The sequence below is a fragment of the Ursus arctos genome, chromosome X, assembly GCF_023065955.2.
Source record: "Ursus arctos isolate Adak ecotype North America chromosome X, UrsArc2.0, whole genome shotgun sequence".
NCBI lineage: Eukaryota > Metazoa > Chordata > Mammalia > Carnivora > Ursidae > Ursus > Ursus arctos.
Window position 1 is genome coordinate 802207 of NC_079873.1, and position 23467 is coordinate 825673.

Genomic DNA, 23467 nt, shown 5'->3' on the forward strand with positions numbered 1-23467 from the left:
CTCCTAAAATCCGTATGTTGAGGCTTTAACCCAGGACCTTAGAATGAGGCTTTATTTGGAGACTGGGTCTTCAAAGAGGTAAGTAAGGTGAAATGAGGTCAGTAGGGTGGGCTGTGATCCCATAGGACTTGGGTCCTTTTAAGAACAGAGCACAAGGACACAGACACACAGAGAGAGACAAGCACATGAGGACACAGGGAGAAGACAGGGTGTACACCCAAGGAGAGATGAGTTAAGAGGAACTGGCCTCGGCCCCACCTGGATCTCTGACAATCACCTTCTCTGCCCCACCTGGATCTCGGGCTTTGAGTCCCCAGACCGAGAGATGAATACCTATTGTTTAAGTCTCTCCCGTGTGGGGTATTTCTTATGGCCGCCCTAATGCAGGAGGGGAAGGCCTGACTGGCTGGCACCTGGCTCCAAACTGCAAACCCACCTCCGTGGAGGGCTTTCTGGGAAGGGGAGAAGTGTTTTGAAGTTCTATTTCCCCAACACACACACACACACACACACACACACACACACACACACGGGCTCCAAATTTATTCATTGCAGCCGGCCGCAGAGACGGGGAAGGTACACCAGTGCCAGCCCGGAGAACCATGATCTCGAGAATCTAGGAACATCCCGTACTTGAAGCCCAAGGGGATAAAGCTGGTAGTGTTCTCCTCTGTCTACACGAACACCAACAACCCACTTATGTCTTAGTAAAAGTCTTACACCCATTCTTCTTTTTGTCTCTTTATTCCCATCCACAAAATAAAACGTGACATGCACTCAAGGGAAAAATGCTTTGGGTGACCGCGCACGACATTCTAACATTCGCTGTCTCTGGGGTAAATGCCACCAGTGTGGATGCCAAGAAGAACGGAGTCTCGTGAAGACAGCGCCCCCGGTGGTTGAAAAGTGGGTGTTTTTCTGTCGCAGAGCAAGAGCTGGGTGGCTGGTTGGCATCTGTAAAGGAAAGGATTCCTTTCCCACCCGGGAGCAGCGAGCTCTGTTTGCTGGGTAGTGTGCCTCCTAACGAAAGAGCAGAGAAACCGCTTGCGAATGCAAATGATGTCAGGGCAGGATGCGGGTGACATGCACGGAGGAAGATGGTTTCAGGGCACCCCGGTCATCGTTCCTTATGATTTATGGGAAAACAGCAGCAACGAGGAGATGGGAGCTGAAAGCAAGAAACACTCCAACACACTGTATCCCATCTACAGTGAATCTGCCTTCAAGCCCTTGAATACCAACGTCCGTGGCACGACAGCTAACTGAGGGTGTGCATTGGTTCGGCATGTGGGGTCTTCAGTGACCCCCCCCCCAGACACCGGCATCCTTGGTGTTCTCTTTACCATGGTGTTGAATCCCCGAGATGCTCCCCCTCCATCCCATAACGTCCACATAGACCCCAATGTTGGCTTTGAGTTTGCGCCCCCTCATAACGTTATGTATGAGTTGTCACTCATCACAAACGTAAAACCCCCAAGAGAGACCATCTCGCCGCCGTGCATGGGCCGGAAAGGGAGCTGACTGGGGTCCCCGGAGACCTCTTCCTCCTCTGTCTGTGGGCACAAAGGGCTGGTCGTCACGATGGCCGTCTCGGCTTCGTTCTTGACCAGGTGGACAACTAGGGCGTCTTCCGGGATGCACTCCTGCTCCGCAGCCTCCAGCTTATTCACGTGGGCCACGTTCTGCGTGTCTTTGATCCACTCCTGTGGGGATGAGACATTGCATCGTAAACCCAAGGAAATGCCTCGTGGCGGGTGCCCCCTGGCCAAGCATCCCTGGGACCCAGGCGGCCTCCCTCTGGCGGGCACGCCAATCCCAGGGGAAGAGAAAACGCTTGTGGTCGTGTCTGGCATCTTTGCACGAACCCCATGGTGCTTTTTAGACCTGCCTTTTATTATCGGCCTCGAAGCCTTTTTGCAAAACCTCCATGGCCATCTACACGTGTTAGCGCAAGGAATACGCCTTCTGCGGTGGAGCTTCTCAAGCTCGGTTGTGTTTGCAAGTCGCCTGGAGTCTTGTGGGCGGGGTTATTACTCAGTGGGTCCAAGTGGGCTCCGGAAGCTGCAATTCTAACAAGCCCCCCCCCCACCCCGGGATATTCGCGATGCCAGCGGGAGATGCACCTGGGACAGGGGACTCCACGGGACTCTGTGCCAACAGGGGGAGTGTCCTTGCTCCTGCTCGGGGTCTGCTCTCTCCTGCCCAGCCTCCCCGTCTCCTTCTTCATTTTTTCTGTCCTGAAAACTCTGTTCTTATTCTCTCCCCTCTCCTAGAAAAGGGTCAGGACCCTCCCCGCCACACACAGCACCATAAGGCACTTTGGCCAAAGATTATTTTGAGCGGAAGGCGATTAAAAAAGAAGAACCGTGGGAGGAGCTCTCTGCCTCCCCCCTTTCTGCACAAAACCCTGGGCATAAGTTTCCCTTCACTAAAGATTTCCGTTTGTGAAGGTGTCCTTACAACTGCAGAGACAGCCCTGGCCGCCCCAGAGGGCTTCGGTCTGCGTAACAAACCTCACTCCACAAGCTTTACGGATCATTGTAGCCACCTTCCCACATCGCACCTGCCACCCGGAGGCCCAACCCTCCCTTTTCCTCTGCCCTGTCACTTCTCCAGGCTTTGTCACGCTTTGTTAAAATGGCACAAGTGCCCCTGGGTCTAACCACCTCTTTGGGATTTTCACTTTTTTTTGCAAACCCTCCTCCACCCTCGTGTGAGTATGAAATACGCTTTTTCTTCTGTTAATCTGTCTTTTTCATCGTTTCGATTTGCAGGCCCTGAACATGGAAACTAAGAGAGTAGGGGAAAAATTTTTCCCCTGGTTTTTTTTTTTTTTTTTTCTTTTCTCCCCTACGTCTAAGTAGTTTTGAAATTAAACTTGCTCCTGTGGAAGGTGGACTGGTACACACCCTTCCCAAAATAAAGATATGTCCATCCTAACCCCCAGAACCTACAAATGTATACTTATTTGGAAATAGGAACTTTGCAGATGTGACTAATGAAGGATCCGAGATGAGCTCACCCTGGATCAGGGAGGCCCTAAATCCAATGACAGGGATCCTTGTAAGAGACAGAAGAGGAGACACACAGACACAGAGGAGAAGCCACGTGAGGACGGAGGCAGAGATGGGAGGGACGTGGCCACCAGCCCAGGGATGCCTGGAGCCCCAGAAGCTGGAAGAGGAGGAAGGACCCTCCCCTGGAGCCTCTGGAGGGAGCACGGCTCTGCCCCGCCTGGATCTCAGGGGTCCCGCCCCGCCTGGATCTCAGAGACCCTGCCTGTCTGGATCTCAGCAACCCTGCCCCGCCTGGATCTCAGACTGGTCTCTAGAGGTGGGAGGTGATTAATTTCTGTTGTTTCAAGGCTCTGATTAGTGGCAGCACCAGGAAACTTCTGATGCCTTGTCCCGTAAAATCCACGCCACCATCTGCTGAGCTCCTGGGAGTGGGGGCTAGTCCCCTCTCCCTAATTCCCAGCAACTCACAGTCAGCCCTCCGAAAGCATTTATCAAGTGAATGAAATAAGGAGTATCAGCCGTTTAAAAGCGGAAGTTTCGGGTCTGTTTTCAGCTGTGCAGGGGGAACACATTAAGAACACAACTTCCTGGTGAGATGAAAAGGCGATTGGGCTGGAAAATCCCATGAGGGCACAGCTCTCTGGGGCCGACTTAAAGAGAAGCCGCGCTTTGCAACCATCTCTGCACCTTGTCTCTCCCCCCAGGAGAAAACAAAGAAAGCTGTGGTTCTCGGTTCAGAAGAGGCTCACGGGCACGTAAGGAGGAAGCCGGAATAAATGTCGGTTTGAAACACGGTGCGCGGGGAGATATTAGAGTGACAAAGAAATACTGTTGAACGTACACGGGAGGACGGCATTTACCTGGAAGTTACCCTGGTGGGATTCAAAGAGCCCAGGGAAGGTGAATTTGGGATCGGGCACGGTGGGCATGAGGAGCTTCTTAACTCTGAAATGGACATGGAGAGTCTGGTCAGGTGGGCTGGCAACGCCGAGCAGGGCTGTGGACTTTCAAGGGGCTGAGGATGGGGACACAGTCCCCCCTCGGGGATGTAGCACCTGGACAGAACTGTGCCTTCAATGTCAAGGCATGAGCCCCCCCCCCCAACTGCCCAGGCACCGTGTTCCCAGCAGCCACCTGACACCTCCCACTGAGAAAGTATGGGGTTACAGGGACAGAAAACCTTTATGCACAATACGGATGCGTGTCACATACGGACTGTTACTTCTGTTTCTTTAATGCAGTGGCCCCACAAAATTCCTAGGTTGAAGTCCTAACCCTCCCTGAGACTTGTGTTTGGAGAATGGGTTTTTCCAGTGGTAATAAGGAAGGTTACGTGAGTCTTCAGGGAGCGGTCTGATGATGATTAGAATACGCTGCCCCAAAATATGCCCCTTGGACCATTGATTATTTGAGGCTGATGGCTATTAAGATAGAGGACACGAAGAAGGAGCTCTCTGTTCTTCCCCACCTGCCTAAAAACAAGGCATCTGTTTCCCATTTTGCAATGGAAATTTCCATTTGTAAAGGCGCCCCCCTCCCCGCTCGATTACCAGGAAGAGGAGAACAAATTTTATCACTGAGATCTTTCCACACAGACAACCTTTCTCTACTGTTAGTTTTGTCTATACATTTCCTAGTCACCTTCTCAGAATTTACCCCCCTGGAGCTTCAGAACCCCTTTTCCTCTGCCTACCCACTTCTCCATGGTCATTACCCTTTGTTAAAGTGGTATATAAGCTCCGAGACTAACTACCTCTTTGGGTTTTCCCTTCCTGTCTGTGACTCCTCCCTGCACATAAAATTATAACATCAATAAAGAAACATGTGCCTTTTCTCCTGTTAGTCTGTCTTCAGTCACTTTAATTCATAGACCCCCGGGTACTGAACTTAAGAGGTTCTTTTTTTTTTTTTTTAAGATTTTTATTTATTTATTTGACAGAGAGAGAGAGACAGCCAGCGAGAGTGAGAACACAAGCAGGGGGAGTGGGAGAAGCAGGCTACCAGCGTAGGAGCCCGACATGGGGCCCGATCCCAGAACTCCAGGATCAGGCCCTGAGCCGAAGGCAGACGTCTAACGACTGAGCCACCCAGGCGCCCCTGAACTTAAGAGGTTCTAATCTACTAAACTCCTAATCCGATAGGACTGTTGTCTTTATAAAAAGAGAGAGCGATTACAGGGATGCATGTGCTCACAGACAGAGGGGACACAGGCAGAAGACAGCGTCTACACACCAAGGACAGAGGCCTCCGGGGAAATCAACCCTGCCCACGCCTGGATCTCAGCCTCCCAGGCTCCATTACTGGGAGAGGATAAATGCCTGTGGTTTGAGCCTCCCCATCTTTGCTCCTTTGTTACGGCCGCCCTAGGACACCAATTCCAATATAGCTGACTTTCCAACCCTCATTGCTCATAGGGCTTCCCTTGAAGACAAGGGCAAGTGTTAGTGTTTTCCAAGAATCGTGCCCCTCAGTTTCCCTTGGGGGTGGTTTCAGCTCTGTAAAACACCACGCCTGTGACCGGTAGACTCTCTTATCTGATTGCCTCATCTCCTCCCTAGCAGAGCAGCGTTTGGCTGGCATCTATTCGAGCTGGTGAAAGAGAGGAGGTGAAACTGGAAAGGTCATGGGCAACGTGCGAGAATTAAGTGAGGCACCTCTATGCTGTATCGCACTCCAAGGGGACCCTTTGGAGTTGTCCAGCTCACCCTAGCGCAAACCCAGCCTCAGTGCTCCAGGATGGAGCTCCATCGTTCCTGCTGTCGCTACGGAAACCTCATGCTAAGAAGCAAAGATGGTACCCACTACCCTGGGCATCGGTACTCTCACATGTCATTGACAGCCAGACGCCTGGGCACAACGCAAGTCGGTTCACGTAAATATGGAAATCGCGGTGGTTACGTTGTTGTAAGGAAGGTTAGCAAAGAAAACTATTTAATAGAATATTTTGGAGATGCTGTCTGTGGTCTCAGACAATACTGTGTTGATATATCTGTCACGGGATTTAAAAAACAGACAAGCTTCTACGTACAACTCACTTCACCCAACGAATCAGTTTGATAAGCCTCAATAATATTTGAAAGGTGTTTTAAGCACCTGTCACTCTAACACGGTACACGGACACAGCTCAGCGGGGTCTGTGTTTGAAGCAAGCTAACCCCCTGGTAGGAGTTCACCCTCATAAATGCTACTGTCTCTATGAGAGTATTTCTCAATGAAAGCCCCAGGTATCCTTGCATTTTTGGCATTATTTCCCTCAATTTTCTTGTAAGACACTGTTGGCAAAGTGTGTATTGTGGGGGACGTGATGCTCCCCTCTATAGACCTATCAGGTGATTCTCTTTCTCTTTACTTTGTGGACATATGGAAAGCAAAGCTCTCTCTCCCGTGTGAATGACAAGACTGGCGAGAGTCATCCTTACCTCCATACTTTCCATAAAGACAGAAGAAGAAAGAACACGGTCAGCAAGGCAACCGTGCCAGAAATTAAAATGAACTTCGGGAAAAGCTTTTTCTCCTGGCACGAATCTAAAGCAAAAAAGAATGAGTCCTGTCAGTTTTCAAGATGACAGTCAATCAGTCTCCAGCTCCCCATTTGTCTTCCTTTATCAATGGTAATGTCGGAGCAAATTTTGATTTTGGTGGGAAGTAACCTGGAAAGAGAGATGGTGTCTCTGGACAGGCACACATCACTGCAGGAGGTGGGTAGGTAGACTCAACACACTGCTCTCAGGTACTTGTGTTGCCAAGGGTGTTTGAGGACACTGAGGCTTGTTTTTGGCTATCATCTGTCTGTCTGTGTGTCTATCTATCTATCTATCTATCTATCCATCTATGCAACCATCCATCCATCCATCCATCCATCATCTATCTATCCAACTATCTGTCCATCCATCCATATCTATCTATTCATCCATCCATTCAACCATCCATTATTCTATCTGTCCATCTATATCTATCAGTCTGTCTATCTATCCGTCCATCATATCTATCTATCTATCTATCTATCTATCTATCTATCTATCACCTAGCCATCTATCCACTCACCCACCCATCCATCATATTTATCTATGTATCTATCCATCCATCCACTCATCCATCCATTTATATTTATCTGTTTATCTATCAACTATCATTTATTTACCTATCTATCATTATCTGTGTATCTATGTCATCTATCATCTATTTGTATATCTATAATCTATGCCTGTATCACTGTAACAACATTCATAAATAGTCCTTATTATCATTGCTGCTGTTAATAAAAATGAAAATGAAAATTAGCCCAACAAGGTAGGCAGCCTGGAGAGAGAAACAATTGCTTTCAAATTGATCTCTGAAGGAGGAGGTGAGGTCATTCATTTTTAGGTGCCCCTAATCCTCTCTCCCCCAAAAGGCAGGGTGCTGGCCCATGTGCAGGCGTGGTGCTGCTGTGTGGCAAGCATTACCTCTCAGCTGTCCCCTCTGCTGGTGTGTCACCTCTGACCAGTCACTTGGGTATGTGTCAGGGCCGTAGCTGGACTCCATTGTCTTCACTCTGGCCCGAAAGAAATAACATTTCTCAGCATCCAAGCCATCTGTCGTAATATTGCAGGTTTCTCCCTCCTTGGACTGAAGAAAAAAGCAAACACAGTGATCAGTGACGTGACCTAAACTCTTTATCTTTGTACTAGGGAGTCACATAAGATTCCTACTTTTCAGCATTCACACTCTTGTTGCACTTCCTCTGTCTGCCTAGCACAAAAAAACAGCAAAAACACGCAGCAACAATCTCTACACGCCCCTCCGAGAAGAAACAATCCTTTGTAACAGATACTACCACAGATGCTTTTAAGAATTACTTAGTGAAAACTTACTCCTTAAAAAAAAAAAAAAAAAAGTAATTTTTTTTTTGTATGAATACAAAAGTAATTCAAGCTTACTTTGGAAAGTTTAGAAAACATACACACATACAAACACACAACAAAAAAACATAAAAACTTTCTTTATTTGAGCTCCATGATATCATCACTGTTAACAACTTGGTATTCTTTCTTTCCTTCCAGGAGTATTCCTAGAATGCAATGGTTTACTGTACACATTGCTTTTATCACTAAATATCTTTTATATCTAAAAATATCTTTTATCACTAAAGCACTAACATGTGACTCCTAAATATTTTATCGTACAAATGTACCATCATTTATTTTATTATCTTCCTATTGTATGGCATATAGGCCTCCAATGCTCTGTGTTTATTTTAGATGATGATTCAATAGATGTCTCTGTGTATAAAACCTCATACACATTTTGAATTCTTTCCTTAGGATCAATTTCTAAAAAGGGACCGAATAGATCAGAACTAGGACAATTGATAAATTCTTAAAGTTTGTTAATGCTCAACCTCCTTGACCAATAACACCTTTTATTATTAGCATGCTCCCCTTAGGTGAACTCCGGTACCCACCTATTGCTTTAATTTGTATTACTTTGATGAGTTTCATCAAATTTCATTTCAGTGATGCATTGTACTAGACCCAGCAATAGGTCAGCTTTTTCTCTTTTCTGAAAGGTCCCCCATCCCCGCTTCGGTTACATACAAGAGGCTTACAATGCTATTCTCATTTTTATCCCTATTGCTGCATTTTATTGCGCTATTCCCAGATTTGGGGGCATGTCACATAGGTAACGCATACACTTATGGTTTGCCTCCTCCTACACAATGTACATCTTGGGATTCCCATCTGATGACAGATCTCCTTGCTATCTCCACAGATGTACCTGGTCCAGACGCTAGTGAACATAATAATAATAAGAGTAATAAGAGTGAGTAGTAGGTGGGAGCCTAGTGGTAAGAGTAGTAAGAGTACCCATAGTAAGAGGGAACGTACTCAATGCCTTTCATGTGTTATCACTTCCATCCCCAGGTTGCCCTAGTTACGTGCCATTATTATGTCCTCTATGCTTGGGACATAGTAGACACTTAATTAGTACATCTTGAATGAATGTTAAAGGAAGTCCCTCCTAACACCTGTACACATGGCAGATATCGACTGTCCTGGGCCGAGATGTTGAGTTATACGCACCCGGCTTTAGCTTCCCCTACTCTTTGGATGGTGCCGTGCGATATGGTGCTTCTGATTGACCTCATTATCCAAGTGTGCAGAGCTCGATGGACACAGGTGTACTTGCAGAATTGTGGGAACACTGAATCCTGGGATTGGCAGGGAGCTCATAGTCCAGGTAGCTTAAGCACTTTTGCCGTGCTAGACTCTACTCTTTAGGAGAGCCCCTTCAAGCCAACTTCAGACTTTCCTTGGGCACCTCCAGGAATGGGCACCTCACTGTACATGATTTGGGTGATGCCATCTGCTCTCTGCAGATTTTGCCCATTGGTTCTGCTTTTGCAAGGAAGTTAATCCCTTGTTCATACGGTGGTCATTTGATTATTGGAAGACAACTGTGAGCCCCTGGGTCATTGATATTCACACAATTTTAACTCATTCCATAGATTGCCCATATACTCAGAACCAGAAAGGGTTCTCATGTGTTCAAAAGGCATACAAAGAGGGGTGTATGGTACAGGGTGTGATGATGGTGGATTTTATTTGTCAACTTGGCCAGATTTGGTGTCCAGTTTTTTAATCATGTGCCAGCCTAGGTGTTACTGTAAAGTTATTTTTATGATTAATGGTTTTAGTCAGCCAACTTTAGCTCAGTCTATAATGTGGGTGAGCCTTACTCCATCCATTAAAGGCCTTGACAGGACAGAATGGAGTTTCCCAGAGAAGTCTCAAGACCATAATGGAAACCTGTCTGGGTTTCCAGCCTGCTGCCCTCCTGAGACTTGCCTGTCCCTATAATCCCATAAGCAATTCCTTAAAATAAATGTCAACATCTGTCTCTGTGTCTCTCCATGTTTCTCTCAGTTACCACCTGGGGATTCTCGCTTACACTTGCCCTGAGAAGAAGATGCCATCCCGCTCACCTGCCACTCAGTGTCAAACATACTCTTGTACTGGATTTCATAGAGGAGACGCTTGTAGGGCAGATCAGAGCAGGTCACCGTGATGGCTTCCTGATGCCACTGGAAGTTCAAGTCTTTCGGGGAGCTGGGTTTCACTAAGACGGAGAGACAACAAAATGATCACCACCTCTACAAAGGTAAAGATTCCACGTGTCTAAAATTATAGTGGTCAGCTTGCGTAGACTCATATTCTTCTGCCTGCAGGAATCCTTCCATCAATACTTTATTAGATTGGGGTGGGGGGATATTGGTCCTTATTACACCTACAGCAAGGGTTTTAACCAGAGCTCCAAGGACCTGCATGTGTGTCGTGAAAGGAACTCTTCAAGGTTGTGTGAAAAATTTCTATGTATCTGTTATGGGATGAGTACTGTCCCCCTAAAGAAAGATATATGTTGAAGTCCTAGCCCCCATATCTCAGAGTATTACTGCATCTGGGATCATTACAGGTATAATTATTAAGAAAAGATGGGTTTTACTGGAGTAGGGTGGATTCTGATCTTATATCATTGGTGTCCTCATAAAAGGAAACACAGGCACATGAACGGAGAAGGACATGTGAAGATAGAAGTATAGACGGCGCTGACGCTTCTCCAAGCTAAGGAACACCAAGAGTTGCTAGCAGCCACCAGAAGCCAAGAGAGAGGCACGGAACAGATCATCCCCCAGACCTCCAGAAGGAACCAGCCCTGCCCACACCTTGATTTCAGATGCCTGGGGTCTTCTTAACTGTGGGAGGGCAAATTTCTCTTGTTTTAAGCCACGCATTTTGTAGTAATTCATTGCAGTAGCCCCAGCAAACTAAAAGGAAGACAGAACATGGGAAATGTCACATGGGACTCCCTTCTAGAAAGTGAACACTTTTGTGAGTTAAATGGTGTCCACCAACAAGTATGTTCAAGTCCTCATCTCTCGTCCCGTGAATGTAGCTTTATTAGGGAAAAAGGTCTTTGTAGATATAATCAAGATAGGATGAGATCATTGTGGATTAGGGTGGCCCTAAATCCAAGAACAAGTGTCCTTAGACAGAAGAGGAGAGACACAGACACAGGGGAGAAGCCACGTGAAAATGGATGCAGAGACAGGAGGGACACGGCCACGAGACCAGGGATGCCTGGAACCCCAGAAGCTGGAAGAGGCAGGAAGGACTCTCCCTGGAGCCTCTGGAGGGAGCAGCCCTGCCCTGCCTGGATCTCAGGGGTCCCGCCCTGCCTGGATCTCAGACTCTGGTCTCCAGAGCTGGGAGATGATTAATTTATGTTGTTTCAAACCATCTGGTTTGTGCTCATTTTATTTGAATGGTATTTTTTTAACCCTGGATAGACAGCCAACCTTGAACACTCCTAAGAAAAACCAATGGGGTGGTTTGGAGTGTAAGAGGGTGCTTTTCTCTCTCTCTCTGTTGGAGGGCAGAGTGCCATGCCACATCTTTGCCCAGTGTGTTCAAGATGGATTTTCTAGAAGACCAGTCTCTTCTAAGTTGGAGTAGGAAAGGAGCACTTGGCGATGAGTTCATTTTGGTACTTACAGTACGCGCTGATCCACTGGCACTTGGTGAGAAGGAGATGTGTTCCATTTGTGATGGAAAAGCACAGAATTTCATCCTTTTTTGCCTCCAGGAAGCATCCAGCAGTGTGACTTTGCTGAAGAATATAGTTGGAGCATTGGCTACTGGTCTCATCACTGCTTAATCTGTGGTTCAAAAAGAGAACCACTCAGCCATAGTCTTTGAAAAGAACATCTTCACACATCTACTAGCCACTCCTTTGCTCCACATGTCTGCCATGGACTCAGACTGGGGACCCCTTTCACTCGCTTCAAGCACCCTTTCTTACAAGTACAGCAAGAACTGTCCAAACAGAAAAGTATCCCCTCTCTCTAAAGGTTAAGCTCCTTGAATGTCCCCTGTAATGGGTTGAATGGTGGCTTTCCAAAAGGCATGTTCATGTATTAATCCCTGGAGTGTGTGAATGGGACCTTATTTGGAAATACAGTCTGGACAGATACGATTAAAAGAAAGATACCGAGATAACAGCATCTTGCGTTACAGTGGGTCCTAAATCCAATGACACTGTCCGTATAAGACACACAATGCAAGACACAGACACAGAGGAGAAGCCACGTGAGGACAGAGGCAGAGATGGGAGGGATGTGGCCACCAGTCCAGGGACGCCGGGAGCCCAGAAGCTGGAAGAAGGAGGAAGGACCCTCCCCTGGAGCCTCTGGAGGGAGCACAGCTCTGCCCCGCCTGGATCTCAGTGGTCCTGCCCCGCCTGGATCTCAACAGCCCTGCCCCGCCTGGATCTCAGACTTCTGGTGTCCAGAGCTGGGGGAGGATGTATTTCTGTTGTTCCAAGCTGCTCAGTATTTGTTGCAGGAACCCCAGAAAACGAATACAAGTACAGTTTGACTTGCAGAATAACCAGGCCCCGGATTTGAGGAGGCACTTTGATAAGGATATACCAAGATTGGAGATCTCCCTGAAGCTTCCTACAATATTAAGAAAAAACATGGTGCCCATTTAAGACCCATTTAGGCTCCGTCCTTAAGTCCTCAAATCCAAGCGGTGACTTGATGCTGAAGTGACTTACCTGTGTGACCGCCTAGAAAATGCAGCACTTTTTTTTAGGCTTATTTTCCCAGCCAGTTCACCTGGAAATGTCCCCCTTGGGTACACTTTCCCATTTGTCTCATATGTTATCAAACTGCAAAGACTCAATCACACATCACACATCTCCCATTCACAGAATTGAGACTAAATTAATGGGGAATCCTTTCCTCCCACATTTATACTCATGTCTTCGAGTGTGTAAGACCAAAAAAAAAGGCCATCATAAGGAGACCCATTTTTGGAAGGTGGCTGCTGGTAAGGTGGCGTGAAAAGTCTCAGAAGGTTAACCTTTGCCATGGCTGCATAACATGTTTCGAGGGAACAGGGCTCTGGTTCGAGGTATCGGTTGAGATGTTGCAAATGGTTCTGGATGAAAAAATACCTTCTGGATGTCCTGGTAAGAATCTAGGTGGTTTTGAGTGTGACTCAGTCATCACTTGGTTAGGAGGTTTGGGGATCTGTGGTTGCGGTTGTGGTGAGGGCCCAGGACTAACAGAATACACACAGTCACACTTGCATGTTCTGATTCTTCACAGCTTCACTGTCTGGCCCTCCCAACTGCCAGTGTCTCAGAGCCCAGCGCATGGTGTTCCCGTCTTCGGGGCACTTACTTGTAGAGGAAAGTCAAGTTTGTCCCAGGGTATTTGCTTGCGTTCCACGTAACCTGCACAACTTCAAAATTAAAGTTGATGATCTGAGGGTGCAATGCTGCCTCTGGGTAAAAAGAGAGAAATAGAGGACCTTTTGAGGCAATGCTGAAAACGGTTGGAAATTTGTCAAAGGACATCAGCACTTCTGTCATAAGAATAATTGAATGCTTTAAAGGGACAGAGGAAATCAAGATGTTCAGAAAACAAGCCAGGCGTTGATTATGTCAGTAAGACCTGGAGGATATATAACGTTTGCTCAGGACAGAAGCATAAGTCAGCAGCAAGATTACAGCTGCTTTTCTTCTTATGTTTGCAAGAGATAATGACCATTAATTGGTATGACGAGCAGCTATTGAGTATCGGCTGTGTGTCTGATGACATCAACTTTTGTGGACACATGGGGGGAGCATTAGATACTGTCCCCCATCCACCAAGCTCACTGTCTCACTCAGAACACCACATATGACAAGTTGAAAAAAGCTCACAGACAAATGAGTCCTCTGGTCTTTGCTTTTCAAGTGACCGGGGCTTGGGTACTTTTGATTTTCACAGATGTCTCGGTTAGTCATTGTGAAAGTAGTTGATGAGTGTATTGTAGGATTGAGCAACTATGCTGTGATGCTGTGGGTAACAAGAGGCAAGTTTCCAACTGTCAAGAAGGGAGTAACAATTTTGGGAATATGGAAGGCTAGAATGAACCCAGTGGTGTTGGGTTAGAAGTGGAGGTATCAGGATAGGTAGATAGATGATTGATAGATGATAGATAGATAGATGATAGATAGATAGATAGATAGATAGATAGATAGATAGATGAGAGAGAGAGAGAGAGAGAGAGAGAGAGATAGATAGATAGATAGATAATAGACATAGATGGATAGGTAGGTAGGTAGATAGATAGATGATGGATAGATAGATGATGGATTGATGGATGGATGGATGGATGGATCACTGGACATATTTCTAGCACTCAGCAGGCTGTGGGTGAAAGGAAGGTGAACAGATACATGTCCACAAATGCTGAGAAGGAGAGTCTGGAAGTCCCCAGGTCAGGAACTCACACTCCACATTCAGTGCTGGGTTCAGCCCCCCAACCCATTAAACAGGAGGTAAATACAGGTCCTGGCCTTAGCTCTGTTTGCTCAGCTCTCCTGTGGGGTCTCTGGGCTGGATGGTTTGGCCTGCTGAACATTCATGGGGTTACATCCCACTTCATGGTCTGGAATTAACCACGCTCTCTCATCATGGCCTCTCAGCAATCCAAATCCAATCTTGTATTGCCCTTACATATTTCTCAAGACCTCCAACCAATATTTTCATGCAATTGGCCAATGACTATCAACACTGTGAAAATGAACAAAGGCCACCCAAATGAACACAAGCAGAAGACATTTATCCAAAGCTTGCTGTACCCGGGAGTTGAGGACCATCGCTTGCATTTGGCTGAGACTCAAAGGCAGACAGAGGAGTGAGAGAGCACCATAGTGGGATGGGGGAATGAGGGGGTGGGAGGAGGCTCAGATTTGTCCTGATGGGGGCTGTTGGCACAGGGGGAGCTGTGGGTGGTTCACTGGCAGCAGGGTGTCCGGCGGGATTGGTTAGATGAAAAAACCATAATTGGTTTTTCGTGGTTGGTTCAGAGTTGAAAGGTGGGATGAAAATTAGGGAAGTTGTCAGGTATTAACTGGAGGGGCAGGTTTCCTGGTCAGGTTGCCACACGTTGTGAATCAGAGTTCTGTTTTCCTAGATTTTTTGGCCATTGTCCATGTGCATATTTTGTCTCTCAGTTTCCTGCATTTTGGCAATCTGACTGCCATTCGTTGAGACCCCAACGAGTCCTCTCTGTGCTGTTCTCAGCTATGTTTAGTCTCTTCTTTTTCCAATCTGGTTGATGCCCCCATGTCACCCATCATGCCCAGCCCTGTGCTCAACACATAGAAAAACATTCAGGAAAGGTGTGCTCAATTGGCAGCAAATAGAGAAGTGGAACTCTTTGTGAATAATCCCATTATGGGACTCTGGTGGGGCGCCTGGGTGGCTCAGTCGGTTGAGCATCGAGCTCTTGGTTTCAGCTCAGGTTGTGACCTTGGGGTTATGAGATCGAGTCCCACGTCAGCCTCTGTGCTCAACGTGGAGTCTGCTTCTTCCTATCCGTCTGCTCCTCTCCTCTCTCTCTCTCTCTTTCTCAAATAAATAAATATAATCTTAAAAAAAAAAAAACATAATGGGACTGAGGCTCTATCCCAACTTCTGAAAATAAAAGGTAGATGGAAGGGGCGCCTGGGTGGCACAGCGGTTAAGCACCTGCCTTCGGCTCAGGGCGTGATCCCGGCGTTATGGGATCGAGCCCCACATCAGGCTCCTCTGCTATGAGCCTGCTTCTTCCTCTCCCGCTCCCCCTGCTTGTGTTCCCTCTCTTGCTGGCTATCTCTGTCAAATAAATAAATAAAATCTTTAAGAAAAAAAAAAGGTAGATTGAAGGATATAAATGTTCTTTGAGCTTTTAAGGAAGACTTTCTAATGCCCAAGGTGTACGGAATACTTCTGTTCTGTGCTGACCATTGTTCCTGACGGAACTGATCACAAAATAGATGATCTCAACCTCGACCCACTGGTTCCAGAAATAGAGAAAAGAGATGTCGGGAAGGACGTCCTCGCTTCTGGGAATCCCTGACCTTCAGAAGAGGAACTCTTTGGTGAGTACCTTCCAGGCTCTGAAAGGGAGGGAAGGGTACAGCTCAGTCCTCAGCAAACATTATGTTAGATCTTTGGACCTCTGTCTGTGGAAAATGTCTAATGGATAAAGCCAGACACCCCAGGGCACCAGCAGGAAAGGAGAAATGTTCTTGTGCTTCACTTCCTCCCCCACATGCTGAGTCAGCTGCAGGGACAAGAGGCACCTTGGTCAGACTTGAAAAGGGGAGAGAAAAGGAAGTCACCATGTTTCTGTTGCGTCTTTGCTAACTGCTCAGAATGGATTCGGACATTCCTCTCGAGTCTAGGTGAGGGACCTGGGGGTTCTCGGTTTTGGGGTTCTCGCCACTGAGGTGTGGGCAAGACTTCTCTGAGACGAAGGAAAGCATGGAAGGTGTCCCGCTGATCCTACAAAATGTTTTCATGTAGCACAGTATTTCTCTTGAAGTGAATTCTTCAGTCGGGCGTGAAAGGAGGGCCAAGATTAGCAAGCCATTCGTAAAGACTTGGGTGCGGTTTGCAAAATAGAAAGGGAACTTTTGCTTACGCATTTGGTCCTCACCCCTGCCCTGCCCTGTACCTTGTAAGGGCAAATCGAAATTTAAAAATAAAACATCTGGGGATCTGGGTGGCTCAGTTGGTTGTGCGTCTGTCTTCCGCTGAGGTCATGATCTCAAGGTCCTAGGATGGAGCCCATAGTTGGGCTCCCAACTCATCAGGGAGCCTGCTTCTCCCTCTGCCCCTCTTCCCCCACTCGTGCTCTCACTCTCTCACTCCCTCTCTCTCTCAAATAAATCAGTAAAAAATATTTTAAAAAATAAAAGACTTACTTCTTCCTGTTAAAAATAAAAAGGGTGCCTGCCTGGCTCAGTCTATGGTATGGGACTCTTGACCCTGGGGTGGTGAGTCTGACCGCACACTGGGTCTTGAGATTACTTTAAAAAATTAATAAAATACCTTTTAAAAAAATAAAATAAGGGTTGCCTGTGTGGAGCAGTCGGTTAAGCGTCTGACTCTTGATTTTGGCTAGGGCGTGATCTCAGGGTCATGAGATCGAGCCCCATGTCAACTCCACATTGAGCACAGAGTCTGCTTGAGATTCTCTCTGCCTCCCCCTCTGCCCCTCCAGGTCATGCTTTCTCTCTCTAAAATAAATAAATCATTAAGAAAATAAATAAAATCATAAATAAAATAAAATAAAATAAAATAAAATAAAAAAGGAAGAGATGTTTCCCCTCCCTTTCTTGGAGAATTTACTTGAGGAAACTTCTAAGATCTTCCTCCATCTCTTTGACATGCATCCCAATCCTTTTAAAAGTTAATAATCTATTTCCCCAGATTTAGGACCCAGGAATATCTTTCTCAGACCCCGAAGCCAACTCTCTGAAATGCAAATACCAAGGAATGTGATGTTCCAGGTCCCAACCTCTGTGTGAGGGTAAGTCTGGCTCCAAGTTATAAAACAATGTCTTGTCGTAAAGATAGGAGTTGATTTTTCCATTGGATAAAACCAATCAGCTGACACTGACCGTCACTCCAATTACCCGGTGAAATTGGGGAGAACTCCGTGCGACAAACGGCGCTGAGGGGTCTCCCACTGGAGGACTGGTTATTGTGAATCCCCAGAATATGCCTGTGGTGGGTGGTGTCCACGAGCTCTAAAAATAAGGTTTCTGTGTTTGCAGATCTCTTGTCTTTGCAGATCTCTTTGGTGCATTATGCGCGATGAGTATTGCATTCTGGTTAAATGCTGATTTAATAATACAGTGGTTTTTCTCGCTCTTCCACCTTCGGATGAGACTTCTGGGTTAGCAAACGATTTTGTTTCTTGTTAAATTTCCCCAACAGGGTCAGGTGCACCCGCATCTCTCCAGGAACAGGCCTAGCTCCCAGGCTGCGGGTCTATCTGTTATTAGTAATCTTGGTGGCACTGTTTCTCCTAAGCAAAGCCATCTCATTCTTGGGATCTCAGGGGCCCCATCTTTGCATGTCAACTCTTTAACCAAAAGGAACGCAGGGACACGAGAACTGCTCTTCCCCACAGTTGTTGCTCAGAAAGCACGTGCTGATTTTACGAGATAAGATGAATTTATTTGGTCGTGTCGAGAGGCAAAGACATAAAACTGCAAATTGTACCAGAGAACCCATAACGCAGGCAGCCCTAGTAATAGAAGTGGTCTGTATGGAGAGAGAAGGAGGCAGAGAAAGATCCTCGGGACACTGATTACCAGACTTCATCAATAGTTCACTTGTATTCAAAATCCCCACTTTTGCGAAAAGCCCCACAGGCACTACATGGTGGGACCAGGGGATGGGGAGGGTATGGGAGTCAGCGTTTCATGGGGACAGAGTTTCAGTTGGGGAAGATGAGAAGGTTCTAGAAACGGGTGGTAGGGATGGTTGCCCAACCCTGTGAATGTACTTAATGTCACACTGACCTACACACTTACGAAAGATTAAGATGGAACATTCTATAGTTTATCATGATTTTTTTAAAAACAATAAGCAACTTAATTTTACAAAAAATTGTATCTACCATCACTTTTTAAAAAGAATAAGCAACTTAATTTTGAGAAAAAAAAATTGTATCTGACCACGTAATTTTACCATATTTCTTAAAGTCATTGCTCACGGTGTAGACTTGGAACCCTCAGATCACGACCTGAGCCGTCAGCGAGAGTGCGATGCTCAACGGGGTGAGCCACCCTGGCGCCCCTGCTCCAGATTCTAAAAAGCCGTGTCTTTGGACAGACACGCCGTGGTCCATCCACAGGACGGCGTGTCATTCAGCCACGAGAAGAAATAAAGAACCCACTTGTCCTAGAACGTGGCTCAAGTATGAGAACACGCGGCCGAGGGGCGGACGCCGCAGACAAACGGCCACGTACTGGGATGACACCATGGATAGGAAACGTGCAGAAGAGGGAAATTCACAGACACAGAAAGCAGGTTAGCGGTTGTCGGGGGCTGGGGACGGATCGGGAGGGGGGAGGGCAGGACTCGCGGGGATCGCGTTTGCTGTGGGGATGATGGAAATGTTCTAAAACTCGTTGCATAGCTCTCCGAATCTAGTAAAAAGCATTGAATGCCTTAAATGGATGAATTATTTCCCAATATAGCTGCTTACAAAAAAACTAATGAATAAAAGACACAAAAAACAACGACAACGAAATGTCGTGTTTCACCTTCTTGCCCTGCCCTGGCTGGTGTGGATTCTCTCCCTTGACGGAGATCTTTTCCGCCAACACTGATAAATCAGCAGGGTTCCCCCCTCCCGCCACAAAGGTCTTGCAATGGGAACCTGTTGTCACCAGCAGCTCCCCAATGTCAAGGACCCAGCAGATGTTTCCTAAAGTTGCCTTTGATTCCGTAACCCTCCCAGACCTGCACAAAATCTGGAGCCCAGCGCATCGGCACACAGGGGGTCTTCCCCCTGCAGCTGCATGATTGAAGCACCAACAATTTCCTTCCCAGCCGCAAGACCCACATCTCCGTTAACTACACACGGAGACAGACAGAAAAGATGATTTATGACCCACACAAATTTGCTACTGGGACTTTGGCTGTCACCAGGGGACTGTGCACCCAAATAGTGTTGGGTATTTCTGGGGTTGGTACGCAAGGTCCGATCAAAGCAGCGGGTTGCGTGGGGCGGGGGGAAACCACGGAATGCCCAAGCTAGACAGCGTTGTGTAAAATCCTCGGTCACTTCCCATTTCTCTGGGGGTTGCACACTCGAGGTCAAGAACATGGAGACAAGAATAAAGGCGACAGGGACCCGCGGCGTGAGTCAGGTGAGAGGGTCTGAATCATTCCTGTCTGTCCTAAATGCCAGGGCACTGAGCTCGAGAAGGGGCGAAGTAAGATCCCCAAAGACAGGCAGGTGCTTGACGGGATGGGAAGCCCCGTGCCCGCGCCTCCCAGGGGACTTGTCTGCTCGAAGGAAGTTGGCCGAAACTACACCATCGCCGAGCCCTGCCCCATGCCGACAGGGTCCCCGGGTAGCAGAGTGACGTCCGGTGAAGCCGTGCAATAATTCTGGAAAGAGGAGCATGACTAATTGTGTCCTTGAGACTGTCTCTCTCTCTCCCTCTTTCCTTCTCTCTTTACTATGCAGCTGACATGCTGATCCACTCAAATGCAAAGACAGCGACACGGTGGGGTGTCACCCTCCTGGCCCATCCCCACCTGGACCCGTCTGGAATCCAGCTCATGCCTGTCGGTCACGTCCTTCCCGGCCACCCGACCCCGTTCGGGCTCCCCTTCTTCCTCTGGTTCTCCACTCCGGCTGGGACCCGGGTTCCCACATCTGCATTACACAGACACACCTCCCTGCTTAGAGATCTCTCCCCCCCCATGACGGGGCCGCTGCTGACAACTGGCTGTGCGCACATCCACGAAGACCCTATTTCCAAATAAGTTCCCGTGGGGAGGTTCCAGGGGGTCGGACTTGAAGATCGGAGGGGTCCCGGCTGAACCCACAACAGGAGGGTGCATGACATGTAGGATATAGGGATGGCAGTCGCAAGCACCCATGCTCCTGAGATACCCCATGCTTGGTGTGCAAACGCAGGTAGACGTGTGTTCACAGCGGTCCCGGATGTGTCTGGGCCTCTTTGTGTTTGTGGAGGACTTGGACTCAGGACTCCCTCTGAGGCTCGTGCAGACTCAGCAACATGGCAGGCGGGGATGAAAGCCAGGGTCCTCCCACCTCCTTGGAGCAGAGGCAGCCTGATGCCGTGTCTGTGTCCCTCCTGTCGCGGAAGGAGGCAGGTGCACAGGGAAACCTTCTGCAGCCGCCCAGCCCCCCAGACCACGGACCTGGAGATGTGCCCCACAGGAATGCATTCAGGGGCACCAGGAAGGTCAGATAACCTTCGCCTTGCACTCCCCTCCTTGCCTCCCACTCTAACCCAGTGTCTGCTGAGTGTGGGGGGAGCATAGGCCAATTAACAGCAGACACCACCATTGAAAGAAAAAGCAAGCAAACCACAGACACAGTTCACAAACTGAACAAGGCCTGGTGTTTTCTAAGAAGTTACTAGAATGCTCTACGTTGGCTCCTTGAATTTAGACACATAGAAAAAATAAAATAAAACCGAACAAGGTACTAGAAAGGCTTCGAGTGTGTTGGGCACCTCTGTGTGTGCATGGTCCATCCACGCATCTGCTCACAGGTCAGAACCCAGAACTGGTCTACACCGTGCTTTTCTGCATATATCTCCAAGTCTGGGGTGTCAGGGAGGGAGACAGGGATGTCAGGAAATCACCAGGGTCCCCGGGAGGTACAACACAGGTGCAATCCATCATGGGTCCACCTGGATGGCTGGCACGTGGACGCTGTGCTCTCAGCCTGTGACAAGGGGCTGATGGGTGTGGCACGGAGTTTGGGAATCAATCAGGTTACAGCCAGTGTGGCCCCCGCCTGGGGAGACCCCCACATGCACTCCCCCAGACTCCTGGGGGTGTCTGCTGGAACCCCGATGCGCCATCATGAGACTCTAGCAAATGGGGTGGGGGTCTACGGAGCCTTGCAAACCCCGTAGGCAAGAAGCCAGCTCAGAAACACAAGGGTGAACGTGCAGTGACGTGAGGGGACACTTCACTGACGGGAAGTCCCTGAGCCTCCATCCCCGGCTCCCCTCCGAGCCACCCTCACGCTGGGAAATCCAATCAGACCTCCTCGTGGGGTGCGAGACCTGCCCCACCATCCCGGCTGCAGCTGAGTCTCTCCCATGTTCCCATCTGCCTTCTCTCGCGGGGCTCGTGTTAGCAAAGTATATCCCAGGACCATGCAGCCTGGCAGTCATGTTCTGGAAAGAAAAAAACCCGGGAACAGGCTCCGAGAACACACAGCAAGGTGGGAACTTGGGATCACTTCCAGGAGGCACCACCATGGGCTTCAAGGATGACCCCACAGATGACGGCTCTGAAGCCTACTGCTGGGGCGGAAGGAGGGGACCGACGCCCTCACCTTTCCCGGAGGGGACACGAGCTCGTCATGGACAGATCCATAGTCACTTAAACAAAACACCTTTGAGCTCTTGCATGGGACAAACGAGAGTGAAACCACCCAGGATCTCAACGCAGCAGACGCTGGGCTCCTGTGTTCACTCATTTATTTTTCATGCATTTGAACCGAATGCATTCAAACTCGAACCATCACAAGCCCTGTGCGAACAGGCGAGCTCAGGTTTGCAGAGACTTGGAAATCTGAGCTAACTCTTTGTTACTGTTACAAAAGAGCAAATGAAAAATATTACAGTTGCAAAAGAGAAACAGAGAAACACAGAAACGTAAGAAGGAAGGAAGGAAGGAAGGAAGGAAGGAAGGAAAGAAGGAAGGAAGGAAGGAAAGAAGGAAGGTTGAAATAAAGAACATTTTATCCACACAAGTGGGCACATCTACTGACATCGCTTACCCGGTGTCGAGTCCTCGGAAACGATCACGTCGGCCAGCAGGAAGAGGGCTGCAGGCGCCCAGGGCAGACACGCCGTCCACATGGTTGCACAGACACACGACAGGGTGAGCAGAAGGGCCGTGCCGTCATGGCTCATGTACAGAGCTTACCCTGGTTTTAAAGAGTGGAACAGAAACAAGGAAATGACAACGGGAAACAGAGTCAATCTTTACTTAAAACGATGACTCTCGTTTAAAAAAAAAAAACCAACCATGACAAAAAAGCAAGCTCACTTTTGCCTACACACTGACGATGAGGAGCTGGGCTGGAAGGCATTCTGGCTGGTCAGGAACTTCGTGGACAAAGCGAGGTCCTGCAGCCACGGTGTGGATGGTCTGCGTGGTGGGTCATCCAGAGGTGAGGACACTGGACACCCCCTCCCATCTGACTCCAGCCAAGTGGGGGTGAGCCTGGCGTCCATAAGGTGCACATTGGGGGACTTTCAGAACTCAAATGAAGGGATGCCTGGGTGGCGCAGTTTAAGCGTCTGCCTTCAGCTCAGGGCGTGATCCCGGCGTTCTGGGATCGAGCCCCACATCAGGCTCCTCTGCTATGAGCCTGCTTCTTCCTCTCCCACTCCCCCTGCTTGTGTTCCCTCTCTCGCTGGCTGTCTCTATCTCTTCAAATAAATAAAAAATTTTAAAAATCTTTTAAAAAAAGAACTCAAATGAAGAATCATCGTTGGCGGGACATTAATGTGGAGGCTGGTTCGTGCGTGTTGATCGAGAGCACAAAGCTGGGGCTGACCACCTGTGGCCAGTCTCCGTCTGCCGCTTCTGCCTTCTAATGCACTCCCGGGAGTGGGTGCCCAGGGCTCTCGGAATAAAAAAAAAAACACAGAGGAGCGCATGGCTGGCTCGGTCCGGGAAGCATGAGACTTGGTCTCGGGGTCATGAGTTCAAGCCCCACGTTGGGGGGCTACAGATTACTTTAAAATTTTTTTCTTACTTTTTTTAATTAAAATTTAAAATTTTTCAAATTAAAAAAAGTTTTAATAATACTAACAGTGCTTACTGTAGGCCATAGGTACAACGT

General features: G+C 48.0%; 1 protein-coding gene across 1 annotated transcript; it reads right to left on the minus strand.

Moving 5' to 3' along the window:
* Positions 1–1427: 1427 nt before the first annotated feature.
* Positions 1428–22475, minus strand: LOC113240794 (cytokine receptor-like factor 2). Its single transcript, XM_026478213.3, has 8 exons — positions 22394–22475; positions 13243–13345; positions 11549–11712; positions 9982–10115; positions 7463–7625; positions 6437–6542; positions 3878–3962; positions 1428–1703 (listed from the first exon to the last, which is right to left on the minus strand). Exons 1-8 carry the CDS (start codon positions 22473–22475, stop codon positions 1428–1430), a joined length of 1113 nt encoding a protein of 370 aa, XP_026333998.3.
* Positions 22476–23467: the final 992 nt, after the last annotated feature.

Excerpts from the sequence above, each read along its gene's own strand:
- LOC113240794 (XM_026478213.3), bottom strand. The coding sequence starts at position 22,475 with ATGTGGACGGCGTGTCTGCCCTGGGCGCCTGCAGCCCTCTTCCTGCTG. Across the intron at positions 11,713-13,242 it reads AACTTGACTTTCCTCTACAA|ATTAAGCAGTGATGAGACCA; the intron begins GTAAGTGCCCCG and ends TTTGAACCACAG. Across the intron at positions 7,626-9,981 it reads TGTTTGACACTGAGTGGCAG|TCCAAGGAGGGAGAAACCTG; the intron begins GTGAGCGGGATG and ends TTTTTTCTTCAG.